Source organism: Mycteria americana, chromosome 5 (genome assembly GCF_035582795.1).
Source record: "Mycteria americana isolate JAX WOST 10 ecotype Jacksonville Zoo and Gardens chromosome 5, USCA_MyAme_1.0, whole genome shotgun sequence".
Taxonomy (NCBI): Eukaryota; Metazoa; Chordata; class Aves; order Ciconiiformes; family Ciconiidae; genus Mycteria; species Mycteria americana.
In genome coordinates, this window is record NC_134369.1 from 39,544,117 (window position 1) to 39,571,854 (window position 27,738).

Sequence of the window (27,738 nt, forward strand, 5' to 3'; positions counted from 1 at the left end):
AGAAAGAATTACATAAAAATCACTATACACGTTATTTTATATAATCACCTGGTGGTTATTCTTGACAATACTTGTAAGCGAACTGTTAGAGTGATACATCTAGAAAGTCTTTTGAAATGTGTCATATCAAGGTGGTGGTGGTGTGTGAGGAAGCATCTTTCCTGGTATATAACGTCTTTCAGAGAAAGCTTGCTTTTTCCCTCACAGCTTTGCATTTGCTTGAAGTTTTTCCAGCATCCAAATGGGTGAGAGAGAGGGTAGGGTGTGTGGACACGCTCCTCTCCCATACATGTTCTCCTCTACTTCTTGAAACAGTTTCCCTCCTCTTCCTCTCCCCTCTCATCTCTAGTCAGTCTGGAAAAACAAAGTGTGGGGGGATAGTTTGCATACCAACGATCCTGATAGTAATGTGATCGCCTAGTATCATAAACTGTGCAGGTTGATGCTCTCCCCCCTGCCTCCCTGTATAGCTCATTAAGAAACTTAATTTTTTTTTTCTCCCCTGAAATATTCTTCTGCGGTACTATTCAAACAATTAAATCCAGACAACTCTTTAGAAAGTTTAAAAAAGAAAAAAATCTGTCCTTTATTTTACCAAGTAAATCTTTATATCTCCTCTGCTTATCTTTGCTGAAGAATTATTACACTGTGCAAACAGTATCGGTGTTTGGCACATTTCACAAATGCTAATGTGTATACTTTTCCCCCCCTCCTCCCCTCTTCTCCCGGTTTTCTTTCTGTTCTTCATTTGCTATTGGAATGGGAACTGTGGAAAAAATTCCTTGGCACTCTGACACCAGAATCCTTCATCTTGGAGAGACCACGATGATGCAACCTCAACGCACTCGGCAGGCACACCGGGGCCCTCCAGTGGGGGCCATGCTTCCCAGAGCGGAGACAACAGCAGCGAGCAAGGTAAAAGGTCAAACTTTTTCCCTCCGCAAAGTAGGCATGACTAAAATAACTCCAGCTTTTTTTATTATATCAGTACATCTGCCTTAGAGTAAACATGGAGTGGCAGACTTGCAGTATAATCAGCTGTAACTTAGGGAGACGGTATTTCCTTTTCCTAACCCACTTAGCTTCATTTTATTATTATTTCAAAGCGAAATATCTAATCTTCAAACAAGCTTTGTAATAACAATTGATTAGTTCTGCCAATTCCTTTACAAATTTGGTTTTCTACAGTTTATTTTTGTGTGGTGTAAGTAAATATAATGATAGACATACTCTCCAGCTGTGATGCGGTTGTTTGAGCTGGGTTATAGACGGAGAATTTAACTTGTAGTTTTAGCTGGGGAAGAGACTCCTATGTAAAGTTATGAAGCTGCTAAATTATCTAAGGTAGAAGCAAAACCCGAATTGGACAGAAAAATGTTTCTTGCAATGTTTGCTTGTACAGACTTGTTTCTGCTTCTGAAAATCTGAATTCAGAATGGTAGAGATGTACCTGAACTGCAAAACCTCTGCTGGATCTATACACTGAAGCCTTCTCAAGGGTTCAGGAGGTTTGATTTATTATTTCAGGGTTTTTTGTTTTATTTCCTACTGCATTGCACCTTGTGCGTGGTCATCTGCATCCATGCTGAGCGAGTGTCAAAGGCTGTCATTCTGATATGATAGTGTTTTACACTTGCTCATTAGAAGTATAAGTGACTCCAGAAGGTGTAAGAGTCAAGCCTCCAGTGCTAAAAGTTGGGTAAAGATGGTTTACTGTCACTCTTGAATTGTGACTCAGAATTGATTTTTTTTTTTTTTTAAGACCACAGTTTAAGGTGGGCTTTGCTCTTGTTTTTCTTTGTAAACATGGCAAGCATCAGCTAATGAGCGAGACCTTACTTTTATGAGGTCTTATGATATGCTCCCTCCATCTAGTGCATCTGCAGCATTTTGCCACTGTGTTCCCCCACATGGGAGTTACACGTACCTGACAGTGCCAACTGACAGGCCTGCCACCCAACTAGCCATGCGGATTCCCAAAACTGGAGAGGGGAGCAGCCTTCAGGGCTGGAGCTGCCGAGACTAGCCTCGTGCTGCGGGCCGCCTCCCACCATGATATTTGCCACGCTTAGGCGGCAGAGCAGACGTGATTTCACGTCTCTCATGTGGCCCGTTGCTTGGCACAGAGCTAGATCCCCTCGTCTGTCTCACGATCTGGTGTCGTACCCGTTGTGATTCTAGGAACTTGCAAAGTTTGTTTCTGGTAGAGTGGTTTGGGTTTGTCTCCTATTTGTATGAATTGTTTATACATTTGTAATCTTATTGCTGATAGAAAGCAGCCATGGCACAGGGTGTGATCCAACTTCAACATGACTCACGCGGGATTTTTTCTGTGTGGCTGGATCAGAGCTATACGAGGCCCAGCATGAACTATTACAGCTTCAGCAGCTAATGAAAGGGAGAGCTTGACTGCTAAGCAGCAAATTGGTATTATGTCTATTAGCTGGCCATAGACTTTACTGTTGATCAAATGTTTACATTGTATATTGTGGCTAAGATGCTTGGTGTAGCAGATGATCATTTGCATACTTAAAAATGATTCCTCTGAGTCATCTGCCACAGCATGTTCATTCCACCCCTAGGTAAGAAATTTCCTCACACTTGTATCTCCACTGTGCCCCAGCAACCCCTTAGAAATTAGAAGAGTTTCTTCATCAAGCCATGCTTGATGTAAAGAAAACCCTTGTATCAACATCCAGGGATCTTGCATTTCACTAGTCTCCGATCCCTTGTCATGTAACTTGGGGTGCCCGAGAAATATTGCAAAGCATAAGAAAAAGTGGTTGATAAATACACCAACTTCCCATTGGAGACTGTGATTTCTGGTAATATATATGATTTAAACAAACCTGTTGCACTCATTTCTGCAGAAGGGGAACAACTGCTGAAGGGCCAAATCAGTCACTAGTGCTGCCCAGCCTAGCAGGGTGAAACATCGCTAGTATGCTTCCCTTTGTGCTCAGATGGGCCTTTTAAAGGGAAGCAGTCGTCCAGTGGCAAATCAGCATTCCACTCAGCTGCTGGCAGCTGAAAGATGTATGATCCTACAGCACCGGCAAAATTCCCATTGGAGACAGCTTTGGATTGCTCTCCCCCTCTCAACCCTGGGAAAGACTAAAGGGAGGGAGGCCTGTATTGAATTTTCCTTATGCTTCCTTGAGGGGGGCAGGGTTTACTTTATAACTCGTGAGTTGGTCCCAGGCAATGCCAAGATGGGTAGATGCCCTCTTGAGCTATTCTGGTGCAGTTACTTATTTGGGTCAACTTGGTTCCCCTGCAGTTTTGCCAAGACCTTCCACAAATGCTGCTTCAAGTATTCCACTTGCCCCAAAGAATTTCTTGGGAATGGGAGCTCATTAGAGTCTTGGGTTACATTAGCAACTTATGGTCTCCTCTACTGATGCCTGGTGGCAGCAGAGATTGATTCAAACTAGAGTCAGTCTCTTCTGGCTCTTGGGAGCACTCTTTCCAGGGGTCTCTGCTTTTGCCTTAAGTCTATGACGTGCAGCTTGTGATTTTTTTTTTTTTTTTTTTTTTTTTTTTGTGGTGGTGGGAGACGGAAAGGCGTTGGTGAGTGATGACATTTTTTTTGCAGACTTTCTCTGTATGAAGTAGATATATTTAGTACACAGAAGAATCCATCCACAATTCTTAAAGTTAGAACCAAACAAAAAAGTTGTAGGCATTTTGTTTGTTTATGGAGGACAGTCTCTCCATGACAGTGCATGACTGCCCTTTGGCATCAAAAGGGTTAATCTAGTCAATATTTGGTATTATTAGAAACATGCTGGCATTGGAAGAGTTAAGGAAAGGGCCTTCAGGCAGTAAATGTGGAAAGATTATCCTAATTTTATTAGTGGTGAGTGTCTATGTTGTTCTTAACATGTCACCTCACTTGTTCAACAGAAAACTAAGCTATACAACATATTGATCATCTAGCAAACCAAAGTACTAGTGACCTGTAATCTACCAAGCATTTATTGACTTTATCCCAGTTCAGATCCACAAATGCAGATCAATGCTGTGTAATACTATTTTAGAGATTAGTAATTATGTAGTAGGTCTGATCAACTTTCCCCCTGCCCTGGAAAGAGAAAGAGTTAAATATATCCAATAATAAAAATAAAACACTCTAAACATCTTACAAAGGAGAAAAAGAAGAAGCTGATTTAATGGTCTAATGAGGCCATCTTCCAGAGACTTGTTTTGTGTAGGGCTTGCTTTGACCTTTTGCTTTGCTCAGGAGCCCAACGCTTCATTTTTCACATTCTTGCAATTACGTTAACGCTTCAAGCATTTCTGACTCCAAGTCAGCTAGCAACACCAGGCATAACTCAACACTGTGAGTTTTTCTCCTCTCTGTAGATTCATTAACAGGTCACCGGGGTCCCAACTGAAATTTAAAACTGACTGGTTCTGTTGGGTTAGCTGAGTTATAGCAAGGGAGATGGCAGGAAAGGGGCTGAGAGAAGGGGAGGGGAGAGAGAAGACCCTGGGGTTTTTGCCAGGGAATATATGTGCAAAAACCCTAAGTGGAAGATTAAAAGGTGTGTGTAGCTTTATCACCCACCCTTTTCTTTGGAGGGGGGAAAAAACACATCTGAAGGTCTTCTGGGGTATTGTGTTTTCCTTATTCTTTGCAAAACGAAATGAAAATGGCCACTGCCTTTACATACAAGGCTAAATGACTTCTAGAATTCGGCATCAGTTTGTACCACAGTGATGGATATGATGCTCCCAGACTTTAATTCCTATTTAATCTCTTTATGGGATATTTCAAATAATGAATATGGCAGATTATGCATGAAAAGTGGGAAATAAATCTTTTTAAGGTGTAAAAACATGTGGTCTACAGGAAAGCACCAGGGAATAGTTTCAGTTTCATGTTTTATGATACCAGGATTGTATACCTGATTTGTCATACGCTTAGTTCAGTCACTCAAAGGGCCTGATCCAGCCAAGTCAGATGGAGGCTATGTTTCCCCAGGACCTTTCAGGAAGTTCAGCATCTTTTTAGGATTAGGCCTGGGGTGATACTTGACCATAAGTGGGAAGCCAGAGACAAGAAACTTCTAGGTCATACAGCAGTAAAAATATAAATGGGCATTGCATCCACTTTGCTTTACCCATGTGAGTAGTTCATCAGTGTGAGGTTTTTTGGTGTGGTGGGGGTTTTTTGATGGAACTACTTGTGCTGAATGAAGATCTGCCTCTTTATAAATAATATCTGAGGCTACTCTCTAGGGCAATATCGTAAAGTAGTTTTGAAACACTTTTGTGACAGCTTGATGTTTGTCCCACAAATTTGTCCACGATAGCTTTCTGTGGCAAAGACTCATCATCTGGTTCAAGGCAAAGTCAACTAAGATATTAGCTGCAATTACGTGTTCATCCCAGGTTACGTCTCTGGATTGATGCATGCTGGAAAAATTAGGTAGTATATTTCTTATTCATTATACATCATCCTGTAATAATGATGGTATACAAATCAAATTTGTTTACAAAACTAGCTGATAATGCCCAAAGGCCTGTCCTACTATTGAAACTCTACTGAGACTACATAAAGCTTTGAACCAAACTCAGTAGTCAGAAAAAGGAGAGGGATAGGTTGTTGTTAATAATAATTAAAAATAACACATTCATGCAAAGCCTTTGGAAGGTTAATATCCAAAAGCTAATGCTACAACTTCTTTTTCCTAGTTCTGTATGTATAGGTAAGGCTGCTGAGGCTAGTATGCATATTCATCATAAGGATTCAGAACATATTTTTATTGCTTTGTATTTTTACCTATAAAGCTATAGGGTATGGTTTTATTGGAAGAGAACTGTCTTTTCTAAGAAAGGAAATTCTTAATAGAAAGGCTCAAACATCCAGACTGTGAAAAACCAAACTTGCTAATAAATAATGCTTCACTGGAGATGCATTATTTCAGAAGGCACAGCTCTCATAAAGGTGAACTGTATGAAGTATGAAAAACTCTTAAAGAACAATGACTTTTTTCAGCTGAGGAAGATACAGGAAGAGAGTAGCCCTTATTAATTCATCTTTTCCTTTCAAGTTTGAGGGGCCCGTCCTTGTGTTGATATGTATGAGTAATTCCCATTAATGGTGATGGGAGTTACGCATGTGCACTGACAGAAGAATAGACCCCTTAGTGTTCAAAGCACATGAAATTTACATTTTTTTCCATTGCTGTAATTGAGATGTTGACAAATTGGAGAATATTGATGAGCCTTTGTTTTAAGTATTTCTTGCCAAGTTTGCTTTATTTTTTCATGGTTTGAACAATGGTGTGGGTTCAGCAGCAATGAATAATAAGGGTAGAGTAAAGATAACTTTGTATTTCAATATTTTGATGTGCCAATATGAAATAAATTGTCTTAGGCAAATGGAATATGCTGTTTTAATCATTAGCTATGCATGAAAGAAAAATTGATGTTGACATCTTTGCTGTAAAATCGTTGTAATGGGGCCTTCCTTACAATTCATTTTTGTAAAATTCATTTTGTACATTTTGCAGCAATTGAACAATCCCTGCACTGTGAATAGGCAGAATTCCCAGAAATACTGAGACAGTTGGCCCAGTAACTGCTGAGCTCACACTGCACACCACATGCACATTAACCATAATGATGCCAGAACCAGCTTAGCTAAATATAGTCGCATTTTAGTATCTTCCCATCCTTTCTTTTCCTTCCATCTATTGCATGAACAAATACATCTTTTTGCAGTTTTTGTTTGATTGCTGGAGTCAGTGAACATTTATGTCCCTACCTGCTATTCAATAAGTAGCATTAAAATTTCATAGTGAGTCTTCGCTTCACTATACACTTTTCTAATAATCAGGCTGGTGGCAACTGCAGATTCCTCACCTTTTATTAAATTAAAGCTCAGAAGTGGGGGGGTGTGTGTGTTAAACTATTATACTTGTATTTAAGATTCTCACCTCACTCTTAGCTTTTAATCCACATAGGTTTTTATATTTAGATATAGATAAAAATCTATATATGCATTAGAAAACATTTACTTCCATATTTGAAGTATGTTGTGCTGGGGTTTCAAATGCAGCCTAGGAAAACTCTGTCAATGGAATGTTTTCATAGTGGCAGTAATCTCTTTAAAATAACCCTAAATACAATATGACAGATGCCATCTGGAATAATCTTTTGCTAGTTCCTTTCAACTTTTATTTTTTCCTACAGCTAAGTTCATCTAAAACTGGTCACTTACTGTTATGGTAAACATAGTGAACCCTTTCCTCCCTTATGTATGTGAATGTTCAGAGAAAATAACTAAACAATTTTACTTAAGATTGTTACTGTTGAGAAATTTGCCTCTGACTTCATGTTTCTGGGTGGTTTTAAATATATGTATGTGTATATGTGTGCATATATATATTTATATATTTGTCTTTCAAATTGAAGAAGGTAGGATTTCCTCTTGGGCCATTCTTTCCTTCTCAGATCCCCCTCAGCCTAACCCAATTTGCCTCCAAATGTGAGATAACATCCCATTTGCTAAATTATAATTGTACATTTGTTACAATATTAATGGTTTCATAATGCAGCACGTTCAAACATACAGTAGCAAGTGCTTAAATGTCTTCCTGTGTTGTTACAGACTGACTAATTTCTTCCTATATATGCCAACTTATTTGAAAGATCTAGTGTTGGAATCTCTGGATTTTTTTTTTTAACTTAGTCGTGTAAAGGGATGTCTCCTGATGCCTGTTAGAGTTTAATTTAGAGTAGTAATTAAACTTGAATACTGCCTCATAAACAAAAGATAAACAATAAACCAGCCACGTTCCCTGCTGTTTCATAGCTTTCTTTCCCAGATGTTTTAGCCTGATAATTTTTACATAGTGAACTACCTAGCATGGAGTGCTATGGACAGAGGTCAAAGCCTGGTTCTTTGTAATGGGTTTTTAAAAACTTTTTGTTAATGAAATACTACAGAATTTTCCTTTGTGTAGCTGATAAAATTGTCAGATACTGAAGGACACTCATTAATTGACTTTTTAATTCTCTCCCTCTTGTTTAACAAGACGGCACTAATCTAAAAAAAAACCCCACAAGCTTTCTTTTAACTGGTGATGACCAAGGAATGCCTCTATTTCTTAATATTAGGGTCCCCAGACAGTACATTAGAATCCTCTGTCATCCTTAAAAAATAAAAATGCCCTTGCAGGAGCTGCTCTCTCCATGTTGATCCCGAGCAACTAAGGAAGTGTTCGTAGTGGAAGGCTTTTAATTTTTCAAACTGCTCCTCAGGCTGCCGGAGCCTGTGTGTCCATCCCTGGACCGCTCCTCTGTCAGCCATGATCTTTCTAATTGCCAGGTACTAGTAGGCCGTTCAGCTGCAGAAGCCATGTTATTTTCACTGGGTGGGGTAATTACTGAAAGCTGAGAATAGCTGCACTAAAGACACAGGGATACTTTCATGATCCCATTAGCATAAGAGAGGGTAAATTATTCATGCCAAGTGAGGATTCTATGGGGAAAAGTATAGTTAATGCACATAGTTTTTAAATGTATCCCTTTCTGCTCTGAGACTAAATTCTTGTTGGATTCAGTTCTCAGACATTTACGGGAAAGCTCTAGTGGCATGTTAGATGCAGTTCATCTCTCTCTGTTTGCAGCGCTCTCAATAGAGACCATCTGGCAAAGATCCAAAAGGTGATTAAACAAAATGATCAGCTCTTGTTGCTGTGTTACATGTCCAATACTCTGGATTAAAAAACATGACCCACAACAGTCAGCTAACATAATTTTTTTTTTCCCTCTTTCCCCTTCCCCTGTAAGAATTCAGATGGTCCACAAATGTCTATGCCATCTTTGTGTCCTTATGGCCCATAATCATGAACAGGTTGTGCAAATGGCTCTTTCTGTAACACGGTCTGTTCCAGCAGCATAGAAACATTTCATATTAATTGGGTCAGTCTAATGTTCATAATGACATGGGGAAAAATTACCCAAATGTGTTCTTATAGTAAACACTTAAAATGTGCCTTTCTCCTATTAGAAAGTGAAATTTGACATCAGGCTCATGTGGCTGATTTATTTTTTTAAGACGGAAGAAAATCAAAGCATGACACTGTCATCTGCTGAAAATAGTTTAAAGCCCCTTCTAACCAAACAAAAAAAAAAGGGGGGGGGGGGAATGAGCTGTGGTTTAACACCACAATCAGGGATGAATTTACAGTGCTATTCAGAAGAGTACTCCCTTATCATAAACAAGCTGATAATCACACTGAATCTAACTCCCAATTAGCTCTTTCTTTGCTCACAGAGATCAGCGTACATGTCCTCCTTAAGCCGTGATATGTTGCCGTTGAGTCAGACAGAACATTTGTATACCTTATGTCATATTCAGAATTTAAGGATTAATGCTATATATTTACCAGAAAACCCAGCTAATCAGCAAGGTAATTTTTCAAACCAATCACTTCAGTGCCTGAGTTAAGGTAAAAATGCCAAGACTGTGAATAGGGGACATATGTATCTTATCTTTTTGGGGTTGCACCAAATGCCAAGTACTAGCGTAAATTCAACAGAAACCAGACATTGTTGGAAAGTAATTAAAGAAATATTGAAATTAAACCTACCATATGAGTGAAATATTTGTAGGCCCACTTTGTTGCATGCATAACGATTTGCATGGAATCGAACAGTGTTTCTCTTTTTTTTTTTTTTTTTTTTTTTTTTACTTCTTGAGTTGTACTTTGTTAAACACAACAGAGGAATCACTTCTGTGTATTCAGCTATAGGATCGGGGCGGGGGGGGATCTTCTTTATGCTGAGGATCTTTACAGTCCAAAATCAGTAGGTTTACTTAGAGGAGAAATGAATAAAAAAAAAAAAAATTAAAGCCTCCAAATCTATGCCAAGAAAAATCAAATTCCACTTTTGAAAGCTTAAAAGATCCACTGAGGCTGTCAGCTCTCCTTACTGTGCAAGGTGAAAGCAGCAGGTAAAAGGCACCGACAGGTCCAGAGTGCTCGGGGAGGGGAGGCCAGGCTCCCCGAGCGTCAGCGCAGTGTGGCAGATGAAAGGGACCCACATAGCCTTGGGGGGCTTAGGGTTATTACAGGGCAACTCATGCTCTGTTATCATGCTGATTTTCAATTGATTTTTGGCTGTACAGTACTTGTTGAAGGCCCTCTAGAGCATCAAACACTGCATTATGGCACTACACATTGTAATACGTGGGCCTTTTGTCTTACTGTCTTTACTTTGCCTGAGAAGAGGAGTACTAACCACACTGTGATTGCTCCAGCTTCTGAGCAGCTTTTATATCTGGGGAAGTAGGACAGGTGAAGGAAATTTGACAGCTGTCTTTAGTTGGCTCTTAACGTGATTTGATGCATTTGCCTGTAGTTCTGAATTTTCAAAACAATCTGGTTTTGGATTACTGTAAAACATTGTTTTTAATTTATAAAATGACTTCTCATTTAAGTAACTGATCGCAGGGTACTAATAAACCCACATCTGGTGTCGAAATAGACTTTCTTCTTTCTCAAACTTGTATGATTCCTTTAAGTAACTGGTACTAGAGGTTGTTGAACTTGGAGCTGAGATTGCAGGAAGCTTTCTATAGGCTGAAGTGAGTAATTTCTCCCACTTTCTACTTTCTCCTTTCTTCACTTAAACTATTGTATCACCCAGACAGGTTTTTCATTCGCTAAAAAATCAAGCCATCTATATGTAAGTCTTGCTAATAAGCTGAGGATTTTTAAAATAAGATGAGTGTCTATGCATTTAGGATATCATCTTCAAATAAATGCTTACCATTTTAACCAGTGGTTTCTACTGGCTTGTGTCAGTCTTTGTGCATACAGTAGAAGATGTAAATGAATATTTTAAAAATGTTTACAAGAATAAAAATGTACATGTGAAAACACATGTAGAAACTAAGACTTGCAACTTTCTGGTGTTATAGGAACTATAAGAAAGCAGTATAGTCATAAGGATAGGATGATACCAGGAAACAGTGATGGCCACCTTAACTACCCTGCTAGCTGCAGGCACGATCCAAATAACATGTACGGTCACTGGGAAGACATCTGTTATTTTGGTGGCCTGCCTGTAGCTTCTCAGTTTGTGGCCATGAGGTAAGGATATGGCTGTCTACCCAGGAGCAACTAACTGCAGAACCAAATCCAACAGGACCTTGTGTAAGTTACATGCCCTCTGATGTGTGTTCTTCCCCATCTGTACAATGGGCACAAGAGTACTTAGATGTTGCATGAATGTTATGAAATGGTCATCTGTTGTCAGTGGACCTCTCTGATATTCCAGGAATGTAGGGCTATGTAGAAAATTCAAGTGCATTCTTGTATTGGCCTCCCTGAATTTCATAAAAGAAGCACTGGGTATAAAAAGCACATTTATAAATTGTATTGCTTATTTTAACACTTCCTCTTTTTTCAACAAAGGTGAAAAAAGGTGAATGAAATAGCCTTGATCTTTAACTTCGTATTGGTTTTAATTACTAAGACTTATGAAGTGAGCAATAAAAGATGATATGGATCACATCACCAGTTCTTTAGTGATATTTGCATAAAGATGAGAAGTCTAAAGTGATGTTTTCAATGTTTAAAAAAATTGTTGTATCACTATATATGTGTATTCCTTGTTTAGTGTTTGTTTTGGTTTTTTCTCTCCCCCTGAACAAGCATAGTAAACGCAGACCAAGGAAAACTTGATTCTGTGTTCATATTTAGGTCTTAGGGATCCAAGGGTAATGTTGGCTTAGAACAAGATTGTGCAATGCACTGTCTCTCTTCTTTTTTTTTTTTTTTTTTTTTTTTTCTCTCTAGGATTTCCTTAGTACTCTAGAGCTATAGAACAGGTTGTGATGTTTAGTGACCTTGCACATCAGTAGTTCTGTCTTTTAAACACGGACATTGATTTTTCTCATCCTGGCATGAGAAGATCTAGCGTACCCCCTGCTCTGTTGCCTAAGAGTTTTCAGCATGTACACAGGCAGTGGTGGCTAAGAATGAAGGCTTAGGGCATCAGAACTGGCAGCGGTATCATGAATAGTCTGCTTCATATTTAGAGGTTTTTTGTTAACTATGAAATACACCATAACCATTTTATGGGGGGGGGGGGGGGGGGGATATTTGTAACGTTTTGTGTAACTATTTTACTGGGTTTTTTATTACTGCTTTTAGTCTTAATAAGCATACTAATCTAGATTTACTAACATGGGTTTCTACAGAACTTAGAATAACAATTTAAAATGCACCAAATAGGTGTCTTGATCATAGTTATAGTACTCGTGAAAGATCTGTCTTTTGTTTATGAGTCAGTGGTGGACTGTCCAGAGAAGGCTTGAAGGAAGGGGGTGGGAATCTGTTAAAAGCAGCTTTTCCGCAGAACAGAGAAGAGGAAGACACTATCCACATAAGATCCTGATCCTTCTTGCGTGGAATCAGTAGCAATAACAGGGGCACTATTGCTTTCAGATGTGCAAAGTTTGGGTCAAACACATCCAAATAAATGAAAGCAAAGCATGATTCTCTTATCTTAAACACACAAAAAACCCTATTAATTTTTTGACAATTCCCATAGAAGCTACCGCCATTAAGACATGTAGGATCTACAAAAAGACAGCCATAAAGGTTGTCCTAATACTTCCTAATATTTCTGGACAAAATTTCCTCATGCCTTACACTTTAGAGGACAAATAATAAACACCAGCTTTTTTATTTGCACAGGAAAGTTTTGAATCACTTTTTTCCTCCGGTCGTTTTGAAATGTTAAAGTGAGCTTCAGAGAAAAATAAATTTGTGCTTTCAGTTCGGTTTATTTCTTGAAATACTAACACTTTTTCAAATATGTTGGAGAGAATAAACCTATGTGGTAAACTCAAAATTAACTTTGAGGAATTTGACTGCTGCTGTTTGATTGTACTCAATATAGTGATTCACCTTGTGTGCAGGTATGTGTGGAGTTGGAGGAAGCAAATGATTCTTCGTTTTCTACTGTTACATATGGGTGGCTTATAAGTGACAGCCCCAAAGCTTGCTGTGTTTGGCTCATTTGCGAAGCCGTCTTTACTCCAGCATAAGGACCAAACACAGGGAAATTGTCTGCTGGCAGAGCTGGCATGATGGCCCTGGTGCCCCTATTCCTATCTACAGCCGGGGCAGTGAGCACAGGAAAGAGCAAGACAAAGTGGTTTCCCCGTGCTCCACTGACTTCCCAGCTGCTCCGAGTCTGAAGTCCATTGCTAAGTCCAGATGCTCAAACTTGCACCAAGTGCTGTCCTAAACTGCCAGCCACATAATTTGTGGAAAGAGCTCAAAAATTATTTTATGGATGGTTACCTTTGTACACCCTTGGCACTATACATTCCTCATGCACGGGCTAGGATTGGGGTCTTCTACTTTCTTGTGTAAACAGAGCGTTTGCTATTACTGACAAGGGTTGGTGGAGCAGCCATGAAAGTGAGAGAGGGGAATTCAGCAAATTCTCTATTAAGATGTGATTTGTACCATGAAATTTTTTGACAACCCCGGCATTTAATTCTTAAATAAGTAAAGAGTGCTCTTTTCCTTATAATCTGGCATTATGCCCACCAGCTTATTGTGGCTACACTTGTTTAAGCAATTACATTTGTTTAAACTTTCCTTGGGCCTTTCCACATGCAGCTGTAAGTTGGTCATACCTAGACTTCAGGCAGCCCCCATTTGCAGAGAGTCCAGCAGAAGAGAATATGAGAAATACATTAATATAATTTTATTGCAGGACTTGGTGCTAAGGTTTTAAATAATTTACGAGCGTAAAATTCGGAAATTCGCATGAACTCCCTGTCTAATTTTACACTCCTGCCTAAAGAGGATGGAACATTGCTTAAATAGCACAAATCAGAATTTTTCAGCTTGGAGCTTCCTTCCTAATTCCTCCCACTTCAGATTTACCACTTATTGACAGTTCTCTGTTTCGTGGGACTCCTGACCCCGTACATCTGTTAAAGGCGATAGTTCAGGATGAACACAACCTTGTGCTCAGTAGGAATACAGTGTTCTCTTAGCTCCTACTAGATGCTTGAACAAGCAGAGGGCTTAAGTGAAATCCTTTAGCTGAGCCAAAATCTGTTCTTATTTAGGGACTAATCCAAAGCCTGTTAAATCAACAGAAAGATTTTGGTTGACTTCAGTGAGCTTTGGATCAGGCCCTTCCTCGCCAATACATCTGAAATCAATGGAGCTACATTGGGCTTCTGCCGGTAAAAAAAAAGGGAGAGGGATTGTCCTTCTGCTTTATTTGTACAGTACCTAACACACTGAGGTCCTGGTGCTCAAACAGTGCTTCCAAGTCCTTCATTGAGACAACAATAATTTTGACTTGATTACGTTACTTGGTGTTCATGAACTCCCATTCAGCTGGGTACATAATTCAGTTGTTTAAAACAGCCATGTATGCTGTGCATCCACCTCATGCCCAAGCATTATTTTGGTCTTCTAATGTTTTATACCAAGAAATCTCTTGCGAAAAGTAAAAAAGGAGGGTGACAGTCAGGATTTTTTTTTCATATTTCTGTGCTATCAGATTGTAAAGAAAGCTGTTTTGAATGAAAAATACTCTGTCCATAGACCATGTGAAACTCAATGAGTGTAACTTTTACCATCAGTTCGCCGCCTTGAGAAAATTATTAAAGCACCATGTCTTCTCTACAGTCGAAAGCCTGCCACCTTTTTATTATTTCTTCATTACTGCCTTTTATTTTTATTTCCCAGTGTTAAACTGAAGTCCAAATAATAATTTGACAATTGTTGAAGGTTTAATGTTATAATTAGTATTATGGAGATGGCAAATATTTTAGGCAAGAAATAGCAAAGGGTGAAGAGATCCTATGTATACATCAGCACACACCTTCCATTTTCAGAAGTGCCTACGACAACCAAAGTAGGACCTCAGTCTGGCAAAGACTTATACCTTGCTTAACTCTGTAAATTGCAAGTCCTGTTATTGAAATAAAGTAGGGTTTATATTGACCACCTCGGCCTTTGTAGGATTTGTTTTCTATTCACGCTTTCATTCTAGTCCTAAACTGCAAATATTTTCCTTAAAAAGAAAGCTGGTAGCTTTGGTTTTAACTTATTAGACTTTTGATTAGATTTCATGTGCTTCTGAGTCCATGCACTTAAGATTCATTTTGCGTATTCAGATACTTAAAATATTTTGTGCAAAACATCTGTCACCACGTTAAAGTGTGTTTGAGTAAGAAAAAATTCCTGGTTCATAACTTTTTTTTGTGTGTGTGGTAAATTTAGTCATATGTTTCTAGATGAGAAACATTAGACTTAATTAATGCTTTATTTTAATAGTCTTATTATTCTTCAACAGTGTTTTATTCATTTTGTGTAAAATGGCAGATTCCATAAGTTTAAAGTATTACAAAATTACATTTTGATTTATAAGTTACGAAAATGGGTAATGCATAAAGATGTCTTTCATTTTAGGGAAACAGGGATAGGCTGATCTGTGCTAGCATCTCAGCTGACTTACTTACAATTTTGGGTTTTCTGCCCTTTTCATGTGCAAGGATTTAAAAATCTCTCATCTTTCTCGATGACTGCAGTACTCATACTTCAGTCCAAGGGAGAAGTAACAATGCAGTTTTCCAGTTAAAAAAGACACAACAAAGACTATCTTATCAGTGTTGAATGTTTCTTAGATTTTAATTACTTAAGGATTTTACTGTTTTCTTTCAGTTTTAAGGGACCATATCTGAATTTCTCTGAAGTTCACAAACTTTAGTGACTTGAGTTAGACATAGTTGATAGCTAACCACTGTGTATGTGCCCATTTTCTTCTTTCTGTTTTTTTTCTGTCTCAGAATAATGAAATTCATCCTACCTTATCCATTTCCAGAAAATCTTCTGTAGTGCATATCTGCAATGATAGATGAAACACTTTCATTTAGCTGTGAATTGGTTATCCTAATTATTTCCCTGAGTTAGATCTTATTAGCAGTTCATATTCCCAGCTTTGAGCATAGCTTGGCATAAAGTTCTGTCTATGAGCAAGGTTTTATGAAAGAAGGGCTTTATTGATTTCTTTCCTTTTTTTTTTTTTTTTTAAGATCTTTCATTCATTCTATTAATCTATAACTCAGGCTCAACTATAGATTTGCCCCTTTTTTGTTGTTTTGTTTTCTCTTATGAATCTGAATTTGGGCAGAAATATGTTTCATATAGTCAGGCCTTTCTAATCTGGTAATTCATCAGTGACATTCAGGGTTTGGTTTCAAACTCCTCTCTGCTTTCTTGTAAACTAATCCTACAGTCCTAGGACCACCAGAGAGAATGTCATTTTAGCTAGAAGTCCACACTGTCAGAATTCAGGTTTACTGTATGCCAATTAACCCTCCTTTAAGCTCTTCCAAATGGCTGTCAATCTGGTTTGTTTAAAAGAAATAAGATGTCCTTTTATTTTAGAACTAGTAAAGAATTTTACATCTTTCTAAAGCAATTTTCTGCATTCTTACTGACTTCATTGATGTGAATGTAAAGTACACAATAGGTCAAATTCTGACTTCAGTGGGAGTTGATGGGAGCACAGTCTGTATATTTGAAAGCAGAATTGATTCAATCTTGGTGTGCCTGTGCAGCAAAAAAATCTTATCTCTATATAATTTGTCTTCATATAATCAGAGAATACAGATTTGAGTTTGTTTCTCATGTTATTTTCTATGACTGTCTTACATGAGCTCAGAGGAGCTGCTTATGTTCTTAGCAGGGGTGTGTGTGTGTGTGTATTTTTTTTTTGTCCTTGTTTATTCACATATAAACATTTTACGTGCTTCCTTAGAGAATTTCCTTGTAAGGTTCAGTTGTTCTTAAGAGACCGAGAACTTGTGTAGTGCATAATTTGTAAACTATGCAAAGAGCACCCTCCAGCTGAGGCAAACCCAGGAACAATTCACTTGGACCTGTTTTGCTTGCCACTCTTGGATGTAAGGGTCCTAGTTCAAACTGCAGCTGTAATGAGCAGGATATACCCATGCGTGGCTAGATGTCCAGTGGAGGATCCGTGTATTGGTCTTCTCTTCCAGTCTTCCATCAGACAGCTGTTTGTTATAGCATGATTCATTTTATTTTAGATCGTTTGAGGAGGGTATTGCTTCTGAACACACACAAAAAATATAACGCCCTCTGCTCTTATGCCTTCTCCATGCTGATTAGCTGTTCTTGAGTTGTCTGTCTTACTTCATGAGAGCGGGGTGTAACTTGTACGAACGAAATGAGATTATTGCATCCAAAAGAAAAGGGAGAATTTCAGTTACGTGGTGGGCAGGATTGTTGCCGTTAAATTCAGGTGAAACCGTAGATTTTTTACTTGTGTGCTTCACGTTAAAGCTGAGGAAAAGCTATATCTCACACTTTCAGAAGAAAGACTTCATTTACACCAGGCTTCTTATGCTTTAAATAACTGATTCGGCAACCTTGATCTACTCAAATGTTACTTTCTTGCTGCCTTTTTATAACAGTCCTTTAAACAACTTGTTAGGAACTTCTTACCTTATTTTTAGACTGCTATAGGTAGAAAACATTGATGTTTAAAAGAAAAGTTTTTCAAAGTAGTTTAGGCCTTCAACATAGTATTAGAATATTTCCTTCTGTAAATCATCTCTCATATATTAAAAAGCAACTGTCAGTTGGTTTCCTTCCTGTCTTGTACGTATTTGAGGTTATAACAATAGAAGTTCTAAGCTTAGCTTCCCACTCCCCACCCCCCCTTTTTTTTTCCTTTAAGTTGATGACTTTGGGGGTGGTCTTTCTCTTAGTTACCTTAAGTATCCATGAAGGTAGTGGGGGTTTTGATGGTGTTTTTTGGGTTTTTTTAGTAGTAAGGCAGGGAAGAGTAGGACATAACTGGGGAGGATTAAACCTTTTAAAAGCAGATTTTGTAAAATGGAGGGCATGGACAAAGGTTTGTCAGGTTTTGCTTGAATCAGCCCACATCCGTTATAAGAAACAGTAGACCTGCAGACAGGCTATGGCTTTTGTCACGTCCAGGGGAATCCACTGAATCTTGGCCTTCATTTAGGATTCCCTCCTGATGAGCAAATTCCCATGACCGCTTTTGAAGCTTTAAAAGCTTTGGTTTTGTTTTAAAAGGCCTCCGAGCACAGGCAATGTTTTTATAGGCATTTAGAAACAAAAAACTGAGCTTTTAAACCTTCAAACATCGCTGCGGGGATTCACTTCGCTTCTCAGCAGACCAAGTCTGAGATAACACCTGCAAGAAGTGTGTATCTGTGCGTGTGGATTTTGTGAAAATTATGATGCACCGTCTCAACTGACCCACAAATGTGACAGCAGCGTGTGTGTGCGCGTGTGAATCTTATTGTTATGTTTCGCTGGTATTCATTTTTAAGAGCAAACTATTATTTTGGCTCTGTGGCATGCCTGATGTGGGCAAGCCAGTTCTGGTTTTAGATTGTTTTCATTTCTTTTCCATGTACGTCCTCTGATGCAAATGCTAACAAATGGTCTTCAGAAGAACAGACTGAGAGAAAGTCCCTGGTTATGCTTCATTATCTAAAGGGTATTGGGTTTTTTGCTTCAGCCTTACCTTTTTCTTCTACAGTTAACATCAGTTGCACAATAAAAGGCAGTTTTCTGTAAGTAGGTGGGTCATACCATATGTAAACCCAGGTCTGTGATTACTCTATGAGAAATAATGTACAATAGAAATGAGTGGACAAATCCTCAGACTGGTGAAATAACAGAAATACTCATTGCACTCCTTTTCAACTCCATTTCTTGGCATCTTAAACACCTGAGGTGAAATTTTGTCATGTTTTCGGGGGAAGGGTAGGGGCATTTTCAGAATGAAGGATAGATACTAAATGAATATATTAACAGTGCTTTTCTCCTGTCCTGTGCTGTTCTCGAAACACCTGTTAAAACAAATAAGCACATATTTTGGGATTGATGATACTCACTGGCAAACTTGGCACCAAATAACCTGCTGAAACTCAAATGTTGATGCAGAACATGTGCTTAACTTAACAGTCCATAACCCTGTTTTTAGAACACTGAAATACCTACCCTGAGGAAAGCTCATAAAACGAAGGTCTTTAAAGTTCATAGATTAGACCAATGAAGCTGCAGCCGTTTTTAAGAATGTGTATCTTCATTGACTCCGATTAATTCAAGATGGCCAAGTGTATGAAATACAAGACATGAAAGCACCAAAGAAGATTTTTTTTTTTTTTGAAAGTGTGCTTTCTGTAGGTTCATTGGCTAAAGGAATGAGCAGAAAAGGGATGCTTGGAGAGGCAAACATTCTGCATTTGGGAGGATTACATATTGCAGGCAGATCTGAAAGAATCTTTGCTTGGTTTCTAAAGGTATTTAATTGAGCTTTTTACAACATATAATGCTTAATTCTTCTAGAAATTCCCAGTGCCCTTAAGATTCTATTGCTTGGGATTAGGTTGAGTAATTTGGAATATCTCTAACCGTGTTTCCCCATGTGTAACGTTCCAGCCACGTCTGTCTTACTTTACTGTTAAATATATAATTTATAAATAGATAAAATCCTGATAAGCTTGTTTGAATCCATTCTAGAATGAAATTACTTGTTTTGTATTGTGTGTGATAGCTTCAAGCTGCTTTAGAGTAACTGTCCTCAACAAAGCAGAAATCTCTGTTATATTATTCATCTGGAGGCACTGGAAATCAAAAAGCTGAGCTACTGTAGCAACTAGGACCTATTATTTCTGAAGTGCTCCCGGAGAAATAAACTTTCTGCACCAAGCAAACCTGAATTCGTAGTAAACACATGAACGCACGTAACTTTCCTTTTTGCACTTGTCCACACAGGACGCGCGTTTGTTCATTACTTTTAAATGGAAGAAATTAGAATAGGCTATATTAAGCTGAACAGAATTTTCTTCACTGAATTTTTCTGGCTGTGTAACTTTTCTGACAAACTGCTTACTATCTTCCATTTTACCAAATGTGCGCTTTTTTTGCCTCCAAACTATATGCTTTACTGTTAGACATTTTGGGATATGGTGGTTTTATTTCTCTTTTTTGGGAATAAACCAGAAGCATCATCATCTGCTGAATAGCCTGACAGAAAAGGAAAATAGAATACTTAAACCGTGAATTGGCAAGGGGGGGTCAGACTGTTGGGGTTTTTTTTCCTCCATGTTCCTTACATTTTTTTTGATAACGGAACAAAACTCGGGGGAAAAAACAAGTTGTCCTTAACAAGGAAATTATTTAGAAGTGCAACGTGTTTACGTGTCTGGATGAGAACAGTGCATTGTTAGCGGCGACTGCGTGCATCGCATGATGCAACCTTTTGACAACTGAGTGTCTGCTGGAGACATCTGTGAAGGGTGACCTTTCGCCCCAAGGAAGAATGCTCTGAAGGTGGGGAATGCCGTTATCTGTCCTGGCCCACCGCGCGCAGAGGCTGCCCACTGCCCTCCTTGCACCCGCCTGGTTATGTGGCTCTTCAAATACGGGTCGGCTGAGCCAAAACTGAGCAGATTCTCCCAAAGAAATATGAAAAGCCAGCTTGCTTTCTCCTTGGTGGGAAGGCAGAGGTTAAGTCAAGGGCCTCAGACAGTACGAAATTAGAATGAGATCCTTAGCCTTTAAGTAGTCTTATTAACTAATAAGTCACCTGAACAAGGATTGCCAATATCTGATGCGCCTGCCACTCCCTCAGATCACTTACTTGTGTAGATCACTTGTTACCAATGTTGCGGAAACCAGTATATACGGCGCGTTACCCTTCAGACACAGGGGTTCAAGTTATAAATTGTAGGGCGCAGACACAGAAGGCATCAGCTGTTTCTTTTTCAGGTGGTGGGAAAGGGAAGGAGGAGGAGAAGGGCTGGGGTAGGTTGGGGAAGGAAGAATAGTAATAAAGTGCTGGGAATGCTTTCAGACCAGTGTATTTCTGATTTTCATAGAAAAGAAAATCCATTGTACTGGCTGTAATCTGAGAAACTTTCTGTTATCATGCTCTTCTTAATTTTACAAGCCTGGATTTCTCGGTACAGGTGACTCTGAAAAGCAGCATCGTGTTGGTGATCGCTGCTTCTTGTAATATGCTGCTGTGTTTGCAGTGGTCATTCACACACGGACAGCCACCGGCTGCCTGTTAGTCAACAAGGACCCACACCCCACTTGTTATGGGTGAAGTGGTGATTTCTTGTCTCAAGTGGCTGTAGTGTTTTATGTGTGTGGCTTGGGCCTGTTTTGTTTTTTTGTTTTTTTTTTAAAAGTAAAAAACAGATAATATAAGGATCTTTGGCTGCTAAAAACAAAGCAGCAAATATTCTATCCCAAAAGGTGGAGCAGTCTTGAAGAAAACAGGTTATTTCCCCCCCCCCCCCCCCCCGACCCCCCCAACACCCTTTAGTCCCACAGAACGACTGCATGCTTCAGCACGGATTTCTCTGCTAGTTGGATCCCAGGAGGCCTTATTGAGCGCAGCGCTGCTCGGGGAGTTGCAGCTGTATAAAGTGGGGGGAAAAAAAAAAAATGTAGTTTGTACGAATTGTTCTTTACCTTGGTTTGGGTTCAGCATGGCAGCTGCACTCCGACTTTGTGTGTGACAGCACAAAGGACAGCAAAAGTGAAAAGCAAGTCAGCAAGTAGAGAGACAAAAGCAACGATCAGCTAATACAGCTCCACATGGCCTAACTAATTTATGAGAAAAAAACTGTTCTGTTCATTGGATCAGCACTCTGAGGAGGCAGGTGGAATTGTAGGAAGTTTTCATTGAGTCTCTGGAGCAACTAAGGAAGCCACTAGAGATTCTTCTCAGTTTGAACTTTATCAGGGTCTACGCTTAATCAATATGGTATTGGAAAAAGAATTAATTACTAAAGCAGAATAAAACAGCTGCATTTTAAACTAAGGATCCATCAATTCAGTAATCTTCCAGTTACAGGCTAGGTGCCGTGAGGATCATTTTGACTTCATGTAATGAGGAACTGAGGGAGTTTCCTCACGAACAGGCTGGGAATTCACATTAGACTATTTCAGCTATTTGTCATCAGTACAACTCATTTCTCCCCTTCTGAATTACAATTTGTATTTGATATACTGTCAAACCCACAAAATTCCCATATTCATGGAACTGAAAGCATTAATGCGGAAATCATTGTCACCATGAGAAAAAGTCTTAACCTTCCTGAGCCTCTTTATTCTATAGGCTGCGGCTCGAGTGGTTTCATGCCGGACATACCTCTATTGTGTTCATTGTGAGGGTCAGGGACCTGCCTGTTGAAGAAGCAGTAATTTGAACACAGCCTGTAAATGTTTCATCTGTAATTTCCATAATGGTGAATTTCAAGGAGGGCTGAGAAGGGTTATGGGAGATGAATTAGGTTTTTAGTGAGCTCATTAGGAAGCCAAACAGAGTTTAGACAGCAAGGCGGTGAGTGTGGCTGTAATCAGTTCTGCTCGCTTTGTTCCCTGCCTTCGGGACATTTTTTGAAAACTTCATGGCAGGGGCTGATGAGAATATACTGAGCAGAGGCTGCAATCTGATGGTTGACTTGTTGATTTGTAAACCTCTTAATTCATTTTTTGTTCAATTTAATCTTTTCTTTCTTAAGGAAAATTAGTTGAATGTTAGCCCTCTTTGCACTATTCACCTCTTAAATTATGCTCATTTTGAGGAGGTTGTTATGCCTGAATAAACATGAAATGACTTGGCATTTTCCCATAAGAGGCACACCCATTTTAATACCATGTATTTACCATTCCTGGAAATGTCTCATTAACTTCTGAAAATCTGTGAGCATGATATTTTTGGGCTACTGTAACACACCTCTTGGCAGTCACAGAAGGCAGTTTGGTTAATGCCTCATAATATCCATTTTTATTCTCAACATGAAGAAAGGCTCTCTATAGAAAATTGATGCAGTTTGCTCTGCTAATTTTCATGCTCATTCCAATTAATTTAACATGACCCAGATTTTCTTCCTCGGGCTCATCCTGACTAATTAGTAAGGCAACACCTAGAACAAGTTCTGTTTAATAACATTGAGGAACACTAGTTGTGAGTGATTTTGATGCTAATAAAGATATTCACTGATGGGACAGATATTTGATGTCAATTATAGTATGTAATTTAGAAGTCCCAATGTGTTGGATATAGTATAGGAAGGCTGGCAAATCACTATGGGAGATATTTTTTTTTCTTTTTGTTAAAAAGACTTCCAAAGCACCTAGCTATCCTCAGGGACCAATTAGTTTATTTTTTTGGTACAACTAGTAGTATTGACAACTAATTCCACAGTAATAGATGGGGTGGTGCTGCTAAGGACGTACAATCTGTGAACCATCAACAGCCAGGGCCCAGGCTTGCATTATTTACCGAACCTTCGTCACATACGGGGAAAGCCACCACGGGTACCAGAAAGCAGCACTGGTCGAGGAGAAAAGGATGACCTGCTCATCTCCTTGATTTAGCTGCTCTTTCGTTGCCATTGTCCAGATGAATCTATTTTGTAAGAAAGAAATGGGCTTGAAAAGGGGGCCTCATTAGTCCTTCGTAAATGAATTATGAATGCTGGCGTTTCTTATTTCAGAAAAATGGCCCCAGACCTGCACTCCATGTGATAATTCTTTCCTGTGCTCTGAGAGCCAGGGAGAAGTTACCTCCATCCAAACGTGCAGGGCTGGTGCTCATGTAAGTATCCTCGCTGCAAAGAGACCGGCAGCACAGGCAGGTCCCGGTCCTTCTGCACACTTCTGCTCCTCCCTGGGAAAGCTGGCTCGCTCTGTGCGTGTCATCCACGCCGACAGAAACGCAGCGTGTGCGGAGGGTGAAGAGTGAGGCCCAGAGAGTGTTTTGTCACTGAGTTCATCGGAGGTAGAAACGGGAAATGCCAAATCTTAGTTTTTTGCTCTGTCTCCCAGAACCAATTCCCATGTATGCCACAGGAACTGGAGATGGATAAAGACTGGATGACAATACTGTTCATACTTCACGATTTTGATCAGCCACAGATACAAAAGCCTGTGTGGTCTCTTTACTGAAGTTGCAGCACTAAGACTTGCCTTGCTCCTAGTAATGTAAATGGAAATACTGCTATTTAGCTGAAGGAGAAAAGAAATAAGATGTCCTTGTTGTATCTATTTTGATCACGAGTACCTACGTCCAAGAACCTGCCTTCTAACAGAGTATTTCAGGATGTAAAGAAAGCATGTTCTCTTTAAGATATGCATTTAGAGATGAAGAATAATTAGTAAAAACAATAACCATACTCAGACATGAAAAACTGTAATGCTCAAATAAGCGCAGGAGTGCATTGGCATGTTTGTCTTTAAAAGTAATAATATATAATCACTTATCTAAGAGCCACCACCAATTACTATCAAAAGGAATATTATGTATTACTTTTAAAGCAGTTTTCATTGAAAGCTATGTTCCTTGCTCATTTGAGCACTTTTGAAAATCCTTATCCCTAAAGTTTGCTGAAGGTCACTTTCTGAGCCAATAACAGAAAAGGGAATAGAATATCTTGTGTTAGGTAATGCTCCAACACTATTAGCATCTCAATTCTTAGCTGCTGCATAAATCTCTGGTAAGTTTTAAAAGCTGACATAGTAAAACACAGGTAAAAATATCTTAACTATAAAATTGCAAAGGGGGGTTAATGTCTTTGAGGCAAATCTTAATTGCTGAAATCCTATTTGCTTTTTTTTTGACTATCGAGCCCTCTCATTGGCATCCTTTCACAGACTTTTTAAGAGGAGGGGGAGAAGGAGAGAGATGGAGGGACTGTGTGAAGTTTCTTCTAATGCATAATGCATTTAAACACCGTAGTTTCCGGACTGATGCCACTAACCAGCTGAGAAACGATTCCTGTGAACAGCCTTGCAGTAAGGAGTCAGAGATGACCATGTCTATGGTGATTCCTAGCTGGTGACAATTCTGTTGTTCTGGGTCAGCAGCGAATACCTCACTCAAATGGTGCAAAGTCAGCCAGTTCTTAATTTTTTATCTCCTCAAGAGTGCATTCAGTGACTTTATCACTGAGAAGAATGGCTCCCCTGCCTAGTGTGATCAAGATCTGGAAATTTGCTGCATCAGCACATTTAGCCCAGACTGCTACTTGATTGGTGGGACTTAGATTTGATCTTATGGCTTACATGTCAGTTCTCTAACTGGCTAGGTGAACAGCCTGTCCAGGGGGAAACTCAGTTTTGCCCATCTGAATGAAGAGAAGTCTCGTAACCTGCCAGGTTTTTCGTTTGGGGTTCCTACGTATAGCCAACCCTATCTCCTCTGAAGGGGGGAGTGTGGGGTGATGGAAGCCCAACTTGTGAGGTCCTTCCCTAGGAAGAGCTCAGGGACACAAACCAGTCTGGGAAGACTTTGTAGGCACTGCGTATTTGTCTTTTGCAACACTTTCTGCTACAATGAAAGACTTGAAATGAAATTACAGGCTTATGAACAGAAAAGCAAAGCATCAGGTGTCAGAGTGGGGGTCTGTGCTTTCTAGTTTTGTGCTGTGACCTTTTAGGCAAATAGTGTTATAACAAGTCAGTGCTCTCTGGTTTTCCTATTTTTATGCTTCCTTATTTTCTAAATCAAATTAATGGAAACTTTTGTCAAATGCTTTTCCCCGTGCTTCTGTGAAATTATGCATTGCTCTGCCAGTTCTTTTTATCACTTAAAGCAGATCCAAAGGATCCTATGGGATAGTTTGGGTGCGGAGAGAGAAGACCATGGCCTTCCCTTCTTGTTTGTTTGTTTTTACTTTATTATCTGGTTACTGGAAACAATCCAGTAAAACTGTAAGATGGGAGAAAATAAGTTGCTTGTAAGCCTTTCTGATATCGTAAAGGTCTCTTTTTGGTTTTTTTGGTCAACCAGTTGAAATTTTCTGACCAGAATTCACATGTCTGTATGTTTGCTTGCTTCTTCCAGTTTGAGGCATTTGGATATTCTTAACTGTATCTTCCCCCATGGCTGAAGCCAGACTCTAAGAAACTAGCAGGGACTAACTAGGGGCTTTGGCTCTTAAATGCTTGCTCTTATAATCTGTCTACCAAACTTGAAAGACAAAACGTTTCAGGCCTTTCCAGCGACCACTTTTAAGCATCCAATATATATAGCAGATGAGGTATAGATGGTTTACACTTTACCTTTACAAGGCTTCTTGGAGGAAAAGACTCCCAAAAACGTTACCCTGAAAGTAAATATGGGCAGGTCCAAAGCATGCGGTTGTCGGCTGGAACGTGATTCACCAGTGGGAGCGAGCACCGGATCGAGCCCTTTGTTGTGAGCACCAAATAGCATACCACTTATAAACAATATTAGTTATATTTCCAAATATCTAGCACACTATATTTAAAGTATGGGCTTTAACTTAAACCTACAAGAGCCGACTGTCAGTGTTCCCACGTAACCCTTCACATTCTGGCATTTTCCAGACTGCCAGCCAAATGAACACTTTAGGAGGAGGTGCATATATATGTCCGCAGCACCCAGCGGGTTAATCCACCCTACTGTGCATAGGTGTTGGAGCTCTTATGGTATGTAAGACTTGCCAAGTTTGGAGTTGTTTTGTATTTTTTTATTTTTTCTGGACTATGCATTCACAGCAAGCATCTTTTCTGATGCTGCTCAGGTGTTTGTGAATGCATATCGAGACAGTACTCTTATTTGTGTTTTATGTAACATACATATTTGTGTACATTTTATCACCTGGAAAAGCTTTTATGGTTCATTTTGACACTTTTCTATTAAAACTTTTTTTTTAAGCATTCAGCCATCCTCCATTTTTTTTTAATACATCTTAAAACAGACCACTGTGCATTTTGGACTTGTGGCCTAACAAATGTCCTTTTTTAATAACTGAAGCTTTTAACTTAGTATCTCTGAGGAATAAATGTCTGTTACATTTCTAGTCCTAACTTTTTTTGGAAGTGATGAAGAAATCCTATGAATGTGTACTTGTATGCAATATTTCAGCTGGCGCTTTTTTAATAGCTAAATAACCCTGAAAAGAGAGGTTTCTAATGTGGACAGTCCATGGACTCTTGCTGTATTAGTGGGCATCATTTTAAGGGATGTCTCCTGAACAAGCAGTTGTGTCCAATAGCATGTTATCTAAGGGGACCGGCAAGACATTAAAATATCTCACAATTTATAAGTTTGTAACAGCTGTAAGGAAAATTGAGATGCTCTGATGGCTATTTTCCTTTTCAAAAAAAAGCCATTTTTATTCTTAAAGAAACTACATTAATGATTTAATGAAGAAGAACAGTACAGGATGCTAGCCATCATCTACTTTAAGTTCTCCACATTCTGCTATGTATAAACAACTGCAAAATGTTAAAGGTTAAATATTGATGAGATACTATTGAACTTAATTACTTAACTTCACCTGCAGGTAGAATTTTAATTGAACTTGGCTATTTTGCGCACATTTGATATTATTCTAATGACAAAAATAACAGGATAGCAAATAAGAAATGGTACTTAAAATAAAATATAGCTTTTTAATGTATATTAACTTTGGTACAATTGACTGAGGAAACTAAAAACACTATCCCACTTACTCCAACAGGGATAGAGAACTAAAAAAAGAAAATGGTGTCTTAAAGAAGATGTGCTTTAGGCAAAAAAAAAAAAGTTTTTTTGTCTCCTGATTTCTTTAATGACTTGTTATTGTTGTCTCAGCTGTAGCCAAAGTCTGCAGCTGGTATTCTTAACAGAATTACT

General features: G+C 39.0%; 1 protein-coding gene across 5 annotated transcripts in view; it reads left to right on the plus strand.

The window, feature by feature from the left end:
* Nucleotides 1-27,738, plus strand: part of MEIS2 (Meis homeobox 2) — a 175,044-nt gene that overhangs the window by 15,800 nt on the left and 131,506 nt on the right. For all 5 annotated transcript variants that reach the window (XM_075503037.1, XM_075503036.1, XM_075503038.1 and 2 more), the window contains exon 7: nucleotides 801-915. In XM_075503037.1, coding sequence (XP_075359152.1) covers nucleotides 801-915 — 115 coding nt within the window. The remainder of the gene's footprint in view (nucleotides 1-800; nucleotides 916-27,738) is intronic.